The sequence below is a fragment of the Manis pentadactyla genome, chromosome 1 (genome assembly GCF_030020395.1).
Source record: "Manis pentadactyla isolate mManPen7 chromosome 1, mManPen7.hap1, whole genome shotgun sequence".
Classification (NCBI taxonomy): domain Eukaryota; kingdom Metazoa; phylum Chordata; class Mammalia; order Pholidota; family Manidae; genus Manis; species Manis pentadactyla.
This window is the reverse complement of record NC_080019.1, coordinates 106,679,756-106,694,561: the sequence shown is the minus strand read 5'-3', so window position 1 is coordinate 106,694,561 and position 14,806 is coordinate 106,679,756. Positions and strand designations below refer to the sequence as shown.

The 14,806-nt window shown below is 36.0% G+C and overlaps 1 protein-coding gene across 6 annotated transcripts in view; it reads right to left on the bottom strand.

The window, feature by feature from the left end:
• Positions 1 to 14,806, bottom strand: part of NAALADL2 (N-acetylated alpha-linked acidic dipeptidase like 2) — a 1,368,824-nt gene that overhangs the window by 383,124 nt on the left and 970,894 nt on the right. For 5 of the 6 annotated variants that reach the window (XM_057500065.1, XM_057500068.1, XM_036926729.2 and 2 more), the window contains one exon: positions 6,316 to 6,459. The exons of the other annotated variant lie outside the window; for it this stretch is intronic. In XM_057500065.1, the coding sequence (XP_057356048.1) occupies positions 6,316 to 6,459 (144 nt within the window). The remainder of the gene's footprint in view (positions 1 to 6,315; positions 6,460 to 14,806) is intronic. 6 annotated transcript variants of the gene reach the window in all.

Sequence of the window (14,806 nt, the reverse complement as noted above, 5' to 3'; positions counted from 1 at the left end):
AAATTAGAAATAAATTATGCAAAGAAAATGAAAAATCCTACAAACACATGGAGGCTTCACAACATGCTCCTAAATAACCAATGGATCAATGACCAAATAAAAACAGAGATAAAGCAATATATAGAGACAAATGACAACAATAATTCAACACCACAATATCTGGGGACACAGCCAAGGCTGTGCTAAGAGGAAAGTATACTGCAATACAGGCCTACCTCAGGAAGGAAGAACAATCCCATATAAGCAGTCTAACTCACAATTAATGAAATTAGAAAAAGAAGAACAAATGAGGCCCAAAGTCAGTAGAAGGAGGGACATATTAAAGATTAGAGCATAAATAAATAAAATCAAGAAGAATAAAACAGTAGAATCAATGAGAGCAAAAGCTGATTCTTTGAGAAAATAAAAAAATAGATAAACACCTAGCCAGACTTATCAAGAAAAAAGAGTCTACACACATAAACAGAATCAGAAATGAGAAAGGAAAAATCACAACGGACACCACAGAAATACAAAGAATTATGAGAGAATACCATGAAAATATTATATGCTAACAAACTGGATAACCTAGAAGAAATGGACAACTTTCTCAAAAAATACAACCTTCCAAGGCTGACCCAGGAAGAAACAGAAAATCTGAACAGACCAATTACCAGCAATGAGATTGAACTAGTAATCAAAAAACTACCTAAGAACAAAACCCCTGAGCCAGATGACTTCAACCACTGAATCTTATCAAACATTTAGTGAAGAACTAATACCCATCCTTCTTAAAGTTTTCCAAAGAGTAGAAGAGGAGGGAATACATCCAAACTCATTCTATGAGGCCAGCATCACTCTAATACCAAAACCAGGCAAAGACACCACAAAAAAAGAAAATCATAGACCAATATCCCTGATGAACATAGATGCAAAAATACTCAACATTTTGTGTTAGCAAACCAAATTCAAAATTACATCAAAAAGATCATCCATCATGATCAAATAGAATTTATTCCAGGGATGCAAGGATGGTCCAACATTCTAAAATCCATCAACATCATCCACCACACCAACAAAAAAAGTACAAAAACCACATGATCATCTCCACAGATGCTGAAAAAACATTTGACAAAATTCAACATCCATACATGATTAAAACTCTCAACAAAATGGGTATACAGGACAAGTACCTCAACATAATAAAGGCCATATATGACAAACCCATAGTCAACATCATACTTAACAGCGAGAAGCTGAAAGCTTTTTCTTTAAGATCGGTGAACAAGACAAGGATACCCACTCACCCCACTTTTCTTCAACATAGTACTGGAGGTACTCGCCACGGCAATCAGACAACACAAAGAAATAGAAGGCATCCAGATTGGCAAAGAAGAAGTTAACATGTCCCTGTTTGCAGATGACATGATGTTGTACATAAAAAACTGTAAAGAATCCACTCCAAAACTATTAGATCTAATACCTGAATTCAGTAAAGTTGCTGGATACAAAATTAATACACAGTAATCTGTCGCATTCCTAAACACTAACAATGAACTAGCAGGGAGAGAAATCAGGAAAACAATTCCATTCACAATTACATCAAAAAGAATAAAATACCTAGGAATAAACCTAACCAAGGAAGTGAAAGACCTATACTCTGAAAACTACAAGACACTCTTAAGAGAAATTAAAGGAGATACCAATAAATGGAAACACATCCCTTGCTCATGGATCAGAAGAATTAATATTGTCAAAATGGCCATCCTGCCTCAAGAATCTATAGATTCAATGCAATTCCTGTCAGTGTTCTTCAATGAACTAGAGAAAATCATTCTAAAATTCATATGGAACCACAAAGAACCTCGAATAGCCAAAGAAATTCTGAGAAGGAAAAATAAAGCTGGGGAGATTATTCTCCCCAACTTCAAGCTCTACTACAAAGCCACAGTAATCAAGACAATTTGGTATTGGCACAAGAACAGACCCACAGACCAATGGAATAGATTAGAGTGCCCTGATATAAACCTAACCATATATGGTCAATTAATATATGATAAAGGAGACATGGACATACAAAGGGGAAATGACTGCCTCTTCAACAGCTGGTATTGGCAAAACTGGACAGCTATATGCAAGAGAATGAAAGTGGATTATTGTTTAACCCCATACACAAAAGTAAACTCGAAATTGATTAAAGTCCTGAATGTAAGCCATGAAACCATAAAACTCTTAGAGGAAAACATATACAAACATCTCCTGAATATAAGCATGAGCAACTTCTTCCTGAACGCATCTCCTCGAGCAAGGGAAACAAAAGCAAAAATGAACTCATGGGACTACATCAAACTAAAAAGTTTCTGTATGGCAAAGGACAGCATCAACAGAACAAAAAGGCATTCTACAGTGTGGGAGAATATATTTGTAAATGACATATCTGGCAAGGGGTTAACATCCAACATATATAAAGAACTTACACACCTCAACACCCTAAAAGCAAATAACCTGATTAACAAATGGGCAGAGGATATGAAGGAACAGTTCTCCAAAGAAGAAATTCAGATGGCTAACAGACACATGAAAAGATGCTCCACATCACTAATCATCAGGGAAATGCAAATTAAAACCACAATGAGATATCACCTCACACCAGTAAGGATGGACAGCATCGAAAAGACTAAGAACAACAAATGCTGGCAAGGATGCAGAGAAAGGGGAACCCTCCTACACTGCTGGTGGGAATGTAAGCTAGTTCAACCATTGTGGAAGCAATATGGAGGTTCTTCAAAAAACTAAAAATAGATATACCATTTTACCAGGGAACCCCACTTCTTGGAATTTACCCAAAGAATACAACTTTTCAGATTCAAAAAGACATATGCATCCCTATGTTTATCACAGCACTATTTATAACAGCCAAGATATGGAAGTAACCTAAGTGTCCATCAGTAGAAGTGGATAAAGAAGAGGTTGGACATATACACAATGGAATACTATTCAGCCATAAGAAAGAAATAAATCCTACCATTTGCAACAACATGGATGGAGCTGGAGGACATTATGCTCAGTGAAATAAGCCAGGCAGAGAAAGACAAATGCCAAATGACTTCCTTCATTTGTGGATTATAACAATGAAGCAAAACTGAAGGAACAAAATGGCAGCAGACTCAGAGACTCCAAGAATGAACTAGTGGTTACCAAAGGGGAGGGGTATGGGAGGGTGGGTGGGGAGGGAGGGAGAAGGGGATTGAGGGGTATTATGTTTAGTACACATGGTGTGGGGGGTCACGGGGAGAACAGTGTAGCACAGAGAAGGCACATAGTGAATCTGCGGCATCTTGCTGCACTGATGGACAATGACTGCATTGGGGTATGAGGGGGACTTGATAATATGGGTAAATGTAGTAACCACATTGTTTTTTCATGTGAAATCTTTATGAGAGTGTATATTAATCATACCTTAAAAAAAATTTTTTTTTAAAGATATTTTTTCTCTCTTCTATCTCTATTTATTTTTCTCCCTTTTATTCTCCTATACCTTCTTTCTGTTGCCTCCATTTTCAGGTAGGCTATAACCTCAAGGTCGCAAGGATCCCAGGCCTACATGCTTTCTTGTTCAGCTCTAGTGTTTAAGTGAGTTATTGCTCAAAGTTGAGAAACTGAGTCTTGGCTCTCTTTGCTCAGGCTTACATCTTCCTTGAACCAATCATCATAAAATGGTTGATGTGATATGCCAATAGACTTGAGGTAATCAGAACCTATTTCTAAATCTTAGAATGTGGTCAAACCTACTCATACCATGTTGTTGGGAAATGTTGGCAACAGTTCAAAGAGGGAGAGTGGCAAATGGATTCTAAGAAGAGTCTGTCCATTATAGATAATAACACTCTATTTTTGTTTGGACTTTAAGGAATTTTGATTCACTGTACATAAAGGGCTAAACAGGAAAGAAAACAATTAGTTAATTTATATACATATTTTTAATTCACTTCTGGCTATACTTCTGTGTAGTGAAGATTTTCCTACACTAAACCTCAGGACTATACTCAGAAAATTCAACAGTTAGTTATAATCACAAATTATATATGCTGTAAATTATTTTTTAACCATGAACTATAAGCATTGCTCTTACTGCTCAAAAAATGGCACCTCATTCTGTATCCTTTTCATGTCCCATCCTGACATATATCATAGTAAACGACTATATATTTATGTGTTTATAAGAAAATTTAAATTAATTATTTTGGATGTATCATGAGTATTGTTATCTAAAACACTGGGGTAAAGTGTCATTCTCCTACATTTAAGATTAGTTTAAACTTCAAAACTCAGACTACTTAATCAGTTTTAGGGAAATCTAAATGTAATACTCCATATTTTTTAAAATGATGAAGGAAGGATGTATTATAATATGAAATATCTTCTCAATTTAAATATATCTCTGAATTTTTTTTCTTAAAACAATAATGAAAAAATTAAAAACAAAACAAAACAATAATGATTACTATATCCATGAAGAAATTTTGATATGGCATAATCTCTTAGAAAGAAGTCCTCTCTGGTAGTTTCCTTAATAATGAAGTTGTAAACAAGTTTCTATCCATCCAATTTTTCTTCTAAGCTGATGTGGAGATACAGCTAGAGAGTGCCATTTTGCTTAATTATTCCAGCATTATGTAAGTATTTGGTAAGGATGATACTAACATAACATTTTACAGAATACAAAAACACGCAGACATACATCATGGCAGGACAGTGGCTGGGACACATTAGGGGTTCTGATTAGTTATTCAATTAATTAGTTTAATATGGGTTTATTGGTCTTTTGGACATCTAGTGTCTTCTTCACAACTCTGTTGTTATTAAAGTGCTGTTTACATATTTTAACAAATGGAGCCCATGATCAGTTTGTAGGGCTTTGAAGACAGGAAACAACAAAACAAAATAGAAAGTTCCTCAAGGTCTTCTTTATTCCTGCTTTGAGGAAACAGGCTTATCATTGTTTTCTGTATTTCCCACTTTGCTCAACTGATGATCAGTTTAACAGTCTCTCAGTTTATGGCATTTTGAAAAGTGCATGTCTCTAACTGATACAATCCTGAACTGTCAACAGGGCTTGTCAACAAGGGGCAATCCTGAATGTATTCAGATACTTTTTTTTGGCTTCTTCAAAACCTTTCTTTTTCAATGCTTTTGTTGTCAAGAGAAAATCAAATGAGCTAAAACATGGGTAGTTGAGCCTCCAGGTCTGAATGCAAAACCAGAGTCCTTCAGTTGAATTTCACAGCAACTAGATACAAACTTCATAATATGTAAAGAACTCTGCTGCTGAGGCTGCAGGCAGAAATGAGATGCAGCCGTGCTTTGCATCCCACCACCAGTATCTTAACTACTTCAGTTTTATCCACTGTGTTCCAACAGGGCCTGACAAACTGCGCTGCAGAACAAGAAGCATCTCTCGGGTGATGATGCGTAAAGACAGAGGGATTTTTTAGTCAATCGCAGGAATTAGGCTTTAATGCTTTCCACTAAAAGACTTCATACCCCGGATAGCTGACTGCTATCCACTGAATCTTGGCAGGCGACAAGACTGCTGAAGCTGAAACTGAGAAGCTATGTGAAGCAGATTTTCATGAATGTACAAATGCTCTATTTGTAAAGCCGTTTTTCTTTGTTGCAGTTCAAAATGCTTTTTTGTCCATTTTTAAGTCTCTCAGTTTGGTCAACTCTTAGTCTTTATCAAAATTATTTTCCAAAAATGTCCCTTAAAGAGACATAGGATAGAAATAAATGCTCACCACATCAAAAAATAAATGTCTTATTAACAGAATAATCCTAAATATGTCAATTTAAGAAATTAAAAATGATCATGGTTGTGGGGTAAATGGCAGAATTTCCAGAATCTCCTGCCTGACCTTAATCTATTTACATATCAATAGGTGTTTATTTCTGTAGCCTCCTGCAGCCTCCAGGTCACAGGATAGAGAGAAAACAGCAGTTGTCTCCTCTTGTCTTTTCCTGGTAAGTAAGTGGTCTGGTGTCTGCCAGTCACCAAGGACTGGCCCATGGAGTGCCTCCCGAAGGGGCTGGGGGAGAGGTAGAGAGCCCACCAAGGCAGACGAGCATGAGCCATGGCTGGAGATTGACAGGGCCAAGCCTGGTTAGCGACTGTAAGGAATTTAAAAAAGCCTATCTCCCAAACTACCCTTTCCCTTGACTTACCTTAGTTTCATCAGTTTCATAGGAGACTCACCCCATGCTGGGAACACCCTTCCCCCTGGAGGCACAGTGGTCTTTACAAAAACAAGACACACAGAAAGACATGAAATACTTTACCATTGTTTGGAAGTTCTAGGTGGCTACAGATGCCGTTTTTGGTTCTATCTTTTGGCGAAGAGATCAGTTTTGCAACGAGAGATGCTGAGATGGGCTGCACTAGTAGAGAGGTGAGGTTTGATCGGTTTTGCCTAAAGCTTCCATCTGTGTTCAAAAGGAAAAGGAACAGAATCCTTAGTAAACAGAAATTAAACACTTGAAGAGGTTTTTTTTTGTAATAAGCATTTAAAAGATGAGCAGTGAGTTCATTTTAGTTGATTTGTTTGTATATTCCTTAGTTATACTCTTTCTACTTGTTAAAAATGATTTGAGGCACTTCATAATCAAAATTCCATCCAAATACTTTACGTATCCTATAGCAGATTGTACATATGCATGAACCTCCACTTGCCCATAAAACTTCACTGAAAAGACTATAAAGGAATAAAAATGCATAAATCCACAGGGGCCAAGAGAATGAAGAGACAATAGCGATATGACTCTGAAGCTGGAAATCATATACATAAATGTCAACTGATGTAACAGACCCAAAGAGATCAAAATCTAAGCCATCAGAGGGGAACTGAGAAGCAATGAAGTTTGTCTCACAGAACCTAGAAAGGCTCAGGAGTTGGCAACACCCGCTACCTATTAAGAGTAGAAGTAAAGGAAGGACTAGAAACAGGAGAATTTGATGAAACTCTGATTGTGAGGGATCTCTCCTCCTGAATCTTCCCCTCACCCAGTTCATGTGAACAGTGCCTTTCTCCCTCCCCCACTCCGGCAGGAAACTGAAAGTAGGATGCTGAACAGGGAGATGCCAGACACAGCGAAGGGTGAGTCTCATGCTTAAAATGGGATGGTGCTATGATGGCAGAGATTCTTCAGATGTTTTGCTCTCTTGGTGCCAAGAATCCTTCCTTCCAGGTAGGGCAATAGATGTTTCACTTATAGTAAATATAACCAGGTCAATGGAGAATAAATAAAAATATTGAAAGTTTGGAAGTCTACAAATAAAACAGTGGACCCAAGACATCCTGTGTTAAAACTCATCAGTCAATAAATCCCAGCCATACACAAAACTTCAAATCAACTTAATTTTGCCATTCTTAAGTGGCAGCTCTCAGCCAAGGATAATCATAAAATGGCACATGTGCAGCAGATCTACTGACAATAAGAGAAGGAGGTCAAGGGGCTTGGAGAGGGAGGTCTCCAGGAAGACAAAAATAAGCGAATACCAGATGTGTGTGACTGTATTGAAAAAATTATTACAGTAAAGTCAGAGCATTTGAAGAATTTCTAGATAAACAGAAAAATAGGAAATCTGTGTAATGAGCTCAAAGGGAGCAAAAATTGTTTAAGAAATGTACAATATGAAAAATATCTGCACACTCAATAATATACATAATCACTTTTTTAACACAAAAATTGATAGTTTTTAGGAAAAAAGGAAAAGGCAAATATCAGGTAAGGGTACATGGAGGCTTGTGGGGAAAAAAAATTAAATCTTTGTCTTCTATAGTTGTAAGTCAATACAATGGATAAAACTAAAAAATGAATTCGATTTTTATACATGCTCTTGGAGACAGGGAGGTAAATATAAGTAGGTAACAACCAAAATTGTTGGAAGCAATTAAATGTTTTCCTTTGGGAAAGAGAGGATGGGAGAAGGTGAGATATTTTTCTAAATTAAGTTTTGTAGAAATATTTGACTATTTATATTCAGCTATAACTTTGAAAAAATTAAAATTAAAAAAAAGGAAAGTGTAACACAAGGAAATAAAAACACAGGCACTCAGCATAAAGAGAATAGAGTTAATACACTAAATTGTGCCTAAGAACTAAGAAATACTTTTTCAGTTTATATATTTATACTGACTCAGAAAAGGAAATACACAGTGGAATGACTATCAGGTGGCCAATAATGTTTGTAAACACAGAGCTTTATTTTTCAGAGTTTTTATTAGGGAAAATAATTGCCAAAGTTTTTCTCAGAGTTTAATTTGATAGAACCACAGGGGATGCTGAGCTCAAAGATACTGGTACCCAGGCTCCAGGAGGCAGATTATAAATGAGAAAAGATGTTTCAGAAATATTTCCTTAACTTATCATCTAGAAAACCACAAGGCTAAATAGTGATATTCAGCTTAGGCCTCTGGAAGCCACAGAAGTTATGGCTTTGAAGAAAAAATACACAAGATTTAAGCTTAGGACCAGTTTTGGTATATAAATACAATGCTAGTCTCATAATCTGGCAACCTCTATTATATGGATATGTGACAGTGCATTTTGACCACAGTGTAGTTAATTACTTCCTAACCATTTTCATCTCATAGCACCAAGACTGGCTATATAATTTGCGGGGCCCTGAACAGAATGACCATATGGGACTTCGTGTTCAAAAAGCATGAATTTCAATCCAGCCAGAGCAGAGTATTAAATCAAGTGTAGTGTCTTTGGAATGGCCACTCTCTGCAACTACAGATTCCAGGCCCTCCATGCTTCACATAGAAGATGCTGGTGGTCACACAGCCTGACGAGGTAAACTGAAGGAGTCTTCTGCTGCTCTCAACCTCAAGTGACAAGCCCTGAGTCTCTGCTACACCACGCTGCACCCAGGGCCACAGTGATTAATACCTCAGTGCACAGACCCCAAGCCTCAGCACACCAGCTGGGAGATCATCTATCGCCATCTCACCCTGGTTATCCCAGCATGTATTTTCTCCCTTGGCCACATCCTTTGGAACTTTTATTGTCCAGGGACAACAAAAAGTATTGAGGAGAAAACGTATTTAGGAAAAAGAATGTCAGAGAAATGTGCAATCTGTTATCTTGAAATTTCCATGGATGTTAGGGGCTGACACATTACCAGTACAAATTAAACTTATTTGCTGTATGATTTCATCTCTCCCAAATTCAGCTACTCAACTCTGTAACTTGTCATTTGGGGCTTTCATAATTTCAGACCTTATATTTTTAACATTATTTCCCATCATTCCTCTCCATACATCTTATACCAAAACTTATGCTGCCCCCACAAGCTCTGTGATTTACATCCTCCATATTTTTGCTTAAACTATCCTGTCCACTTTATTCACTCTTTTCATGCACCACACGTGTGAACTATTCACTTTAGACCCTTACTCACACATCACTTTCTGCAGCAAGCTTTCTCTGACATCCTCCATTCTAGGTGATACATCTGCCCTTTTTTTTTTCAGTGTTTTCCACTCTAATTAACATCATCACTATGTAAAAACAGTTTGTTTTTCCCCCTCTAAACTCTAAATTTATTGAAGACAAGGTCCACGTCTTCTACACCATTGCATGAAACAGTGCCTAGCACATTGCCAGGAATATAACAGGAGCTCAGTTTAGTGGAAAAAAGATTCAACAATTCTTTGAAAAATAGTTTCAAAGCCTCTATCTTACTGGTTTCCTCAATGCCTAGGATATACAGCAGGGATACAACTGAAGAATAAATTATAGTTCTATTAATCCTATGACTGCTATACATCTGTACTTTTTTTCCAGCTACCTACTTTCCCACAGCAGACACATTACAAAGGCTTTCAAAACCCATCCATCCCCATCAACAACCTGATTAACCTTGCTCTAAATAAAATCATCTTTGACATATATTTACCTGTTAATAAAAAAATCAATAACTGCATTCCTTTTTTCTCTAGAATGCTCTATTAGAAATATGGACCAATACACTTAACAGTTAAACATGAGTGAACTCTAAACCATAATTGAACATACCCAAATCTTTGATTTTTTTGTGCTGCATGACTAATCGACTTGCATTAGTTCTGAGATATCTGAAGTAAGTGGTTCATTAATTTTTCACCTTCAGCTTAATGGAAATTTGACAAACAGTGCACTCCTGAGAGCAGATACTAAAAGCAGGACTTTACAGGACACTAGATTAAATTATAGACAAAAGTTTTAAGAAAACCCACTCATATATTTTTTTAACACTCAGCTCTTTAAGAAGAGCTAAGAGAATAATTTCATTTTCTTACATAATTAAGGTTTGAATAAAACCAAACATATGTTCCATTGTATTCAGTTACATTTTAAAACACATTTATGAACTATAAGGATCCATTAGATATGAGCTGAATATCAGGTGGATTATGTGTCTTGATGCAAAGGGTACCATCCAGAAAATATTTTGACATTATATTTCAGAATCCTTTTAGATTTTACCATTTATATAATATTGTGTACATTGTTTATGCTCAATAAAGACTGATACCAAATTTTATTTTAGTAGATGGGCTAGCTAGTTCTCTCTACTTTATGCACTCTTTGTAAACCACATAAACATCCAAACTGATCAGTGCCTTCAATAATCCATACCCTGATACAATGCCACATGTATGTAGTAGAGGAAATTGGATATACACAGTCCCAAGTTTGACTCTATTCACTGACTCATTGTCTGAAATGTAACACACAAATAATGTCATGTGACAGTATTGTAAACCTGCCTACTGTGCCTGAACAACCAAGGTGACACTGAAGGCTCTTCATTATGCTGACTTGCTGAAATAAAAAGAGTACATTAGCCCAGAGGACTAGAACCTGAACCTCAGTGGGTGAAATGTAGAAGAAATGAGATTAAAAATATGCAAAATGTTTTCTAATCATGTATAATAAATAGGTTTTGCATTATGCTTTTCAGTTGTTCATGCCTACTTCAGTCTTGTCCGGTTATGTGCACAAAGAAAACAAGAACACTCTGGGAGCTGCCTGCACTTTTGTGTATGGCAGGATAGAATTCTTTAAATTAATTGAAAAGTCAGTGTATACAGCAAGTGCCAATTACCCAAAGAGTATCAGGAAAGATAAACCTTAGAGAATAGAAATCTTGGGCTAAAACCATCAAAATTAAGGCACCAAGAGGTGAGATAAGGTTAAAAAAAAAAAGTTAATAAAGCAAGAGGAATTTGTCTGGTTCAGCAATGATAATATGCTGCTATTGAGAATGATAGTACAATTTCCCAATTGGGGAGTATAACTCAATCCTGGGAACTTGACGTGTGTGTGGTGTGTGTGTGTGTGTGTGTGTGTGTGTGTGTGTGTGTGTGTGTAACCTTGAGATCTGTGCTACACCATATAAGCAGAGATCCTAGAGACCCTTTCTATTCACTGTACAGTCCCTTGGACAAGCAGTATGGGCATGGGAACTCATTAGAAAGGTGGAATCCCAAACTCCAGCCCAGACTACTGAATCACAATCTGTAGTCTACCAAGATCCCCAGGTCATTCATATGCATATTAGATAAGCACTGGTCTAAATCATTATATATTTTCCAAAGCACAATTTAGATAACATTCTCAGCAAGGAAGATATGAAAAGCATCATGGAGAGGATGAAGATCAATACACTGTTTGCTAATCGTACCTAAAATTAAAGACAGCAGAGCCTTTACTACTTCAGCAAGCCTCAAATCAAGTTTTCTCAGTCTCCTTCAAAATGGTAGCAAGTCTGCTTACATGGCATCACTAAATAACAAGTTTAAATTGGACTGAAAGCATTTGTTTCTGTTTTGTCCTTTTCTCAAAGATAACCTTGTTGATTTAAAGATCAAAATTACATTTATGACACTCTATTTCCATCATGAATAAATATACAATAGCTAACTGGTTTGACTTTTTTCTTTTCTTGGTTTTCAACTACTATTATTCATTATAGTAAAAGACTGACACACCGAAAGTGTAAATACTTCCCACTTGTCAGAGAATCAAGCAATCAGAGAGCTTAAATAGCAGGGATTTTTAAAACACATTTTGTGCTGCACTTTCTTAAAAAGACTCAAATATCAAATGAACAAGTTGATATCAGGGATAACTCGGAATATTTGATTCGATTTTCCCCTGAAGACTGGCACTTTGATAGAAATCAGACTGTTAAATAACTTGCACAAATGTTTTCTCATTTTTATTTCAGCTCACTAAATTTATAGCCATTTCCCTGAAATGACCAGTACACTAAATTGTCTAGTCACTTTGTTGTCCTTGTAAATATAGCTGATCCTTTATTATTTCAGTATCTCATAACCCACTGGTTATGAATATCATATTTCCTCAAGCTAGTCAAATTCAGCACTGTGTTGTCTACGTTATTATTCAAAATGAAATAATTAACACTTAAAAATGCTTTGTGCTATGCAGTCTTCTTATAGCTCTCCATGTTCTCAGACTCCATGTGTATATATTCATACACACACACACACACACACACACATATACACATGCATATATTTTTTACCATATAGGATTTTTATTACTGATAGCTGTTCTTATAGTCAGAATGAAAATTATTGGCTTCTTAATTTATATCACATTTCCTGCCTCCTCTCAAACTAATAAATTGTATGTATAAAAGCAGGCTGATGCCAGTTTACCCACCTCTTCAACATCACTTACTCTGGGAAGCTTAGTCCTTGTATGTGCCCCCCAGCACAAGACCTTGCTAACATATTTAGTAAACATTGCTCTCTTCTAATTTTTTTACTTTTTGCTCACAGACCAGAGTAGAAGCCTCTTGGGAGTCCAGTCTCTGCTATATTCCCATGGTTTAGCACACTGCATAATAAAAAATAGGGGCTCAGTGAACATTTTTTGTATGAATGACCATACCAATGTTCAAGTGAATTTTTTTTTTGTCTAATCATAAAGCTCAAACTCATGACTCATGATTTAAAGCTTGCAATTACAAATGAAGACACAGATGGTCTCACCTACTCAATGCATTGGTCCTCTCTTAAGCTAAAGCATCTTTCCTAGTAAATATCACAGTATTTTAATGCTTAGCTAATGTGTTGTAAAAATAGTCATATTTAATTCTACACTAACAGAGGAGTAGTAATACTCATTTATGAAGAAAAGGGTATGTACATTCTGATATTAAAAGAGCATAGAGACTATGTAGAGCACAATTTTATTTTAAAAAGTAATACACAGCAAAAGTCTTTGTTAACATTAACTTGTTAATATTATATCAATATTTTTTAACTTAATTTGGGCTCTCTCTTTCGAATTAGCTTATTCAAAGATCATGATCATGAATATGACAGGCTCAGAAAGAACTAGACAACTCTCCTATCACTGGAAGTATACCTGTGGCTCTGCAGCCTCAGAATTTCTTCCAAAGTTGGCAAAGAGGAGCTTTTATTATTGTATTAAATTGTTTTAATGTATAGTTAAATGTGCTATGACTTCATTTCAGCCACTATACAGGACACAAGCATAATATTTAAATATATTGTTAGTTGAAATCTGGTATGTCCTATAATCAAATTATTATGTATAGAATTATAAGAATATATATTTTTAAATACTTGAAATGTTTTTAATGGCTTTAACACAAATTGATATAAATTACTTCAAAGACAAAATCCATTCCTATGCTCCTGGTTGATGTTGGTCATCATCAACTTATTCTCTAAAGACATTTTTGTAGCCTGATGCTTCCCACTCAAGAAACAGGACTTCCTCTGGCATTTGTTTTATCTCACTGAACTTATATGTATGAATATGTGATTTTAAGTGAAAATTTAGGTGTATGATATCAATGGTAATATTCAGATATTGACAAATGTTTCATAATTCTATTTCAGAGAAATAATTTGTATGAGAACTGATTCCCTATCCCATGTAACTCTAATATTTCTATTCTTCTGTATTCAACATTTGCTACTCCCAAGACTATTTCATTCCCTAAAGCATCCCAAGAACATGAACACTTGGAAATAAACCATAAACTATATCATAAGAAAAACAAACTAAGAGACAAATAAAATATCTAGTTCTGTTCTTTATGTCAAGGAGAGAAGTCTAGATTCACAATAGATTCACAACTGGCATAATTGGCCATCTGCACATTACATGTAATATAAGCAAAGCAATCCTCTTCAGAGGCATTCCCCCGAGAAGCTTCCCATCTCAGACTTGAAGGGTATGAACATTGGGATGATTTGCAAAGTTTCTGGTTTTAGAAAAAGTGTAGTTTGCATTTTTCAAAAGACAGCAAATAAACTGTGTGGATGTGTTCTATTTGTTTTTTTGGTTGTGGTGAAAGTATGCAACCATTAATTTACAATAAAATTCTTCATAACAGATTGTAATGAGAATACATTATTTTATGACTCTGATTAGATGAACAGGCAGAAAACCAGCACTTTACGTCTGGATTTGCTTATTTTTTAGATGTTTCTGATCCTAAAAGTGGAAAATAATTAACCCTCACTCTCCTGATACAAACCTTAGGTTAAATGAACTGCCACATATGACGTAGTGCTCCCCAGCTCTTCATGGTTTCTGGGTGTATTTTCTGTTTTTGACATGGAAACAGTGACACAAGAAAGGGACATTGGCCTGAGATCTAGAGACAAACATTCAGTCTCCTCTCTGCTTCCAACTGGGAAGTGACTCTGGGGACGTTTTTCACCTTTTGCAGCCTTCCCTTCATCATATATACAATGTCTATAGATTTCCA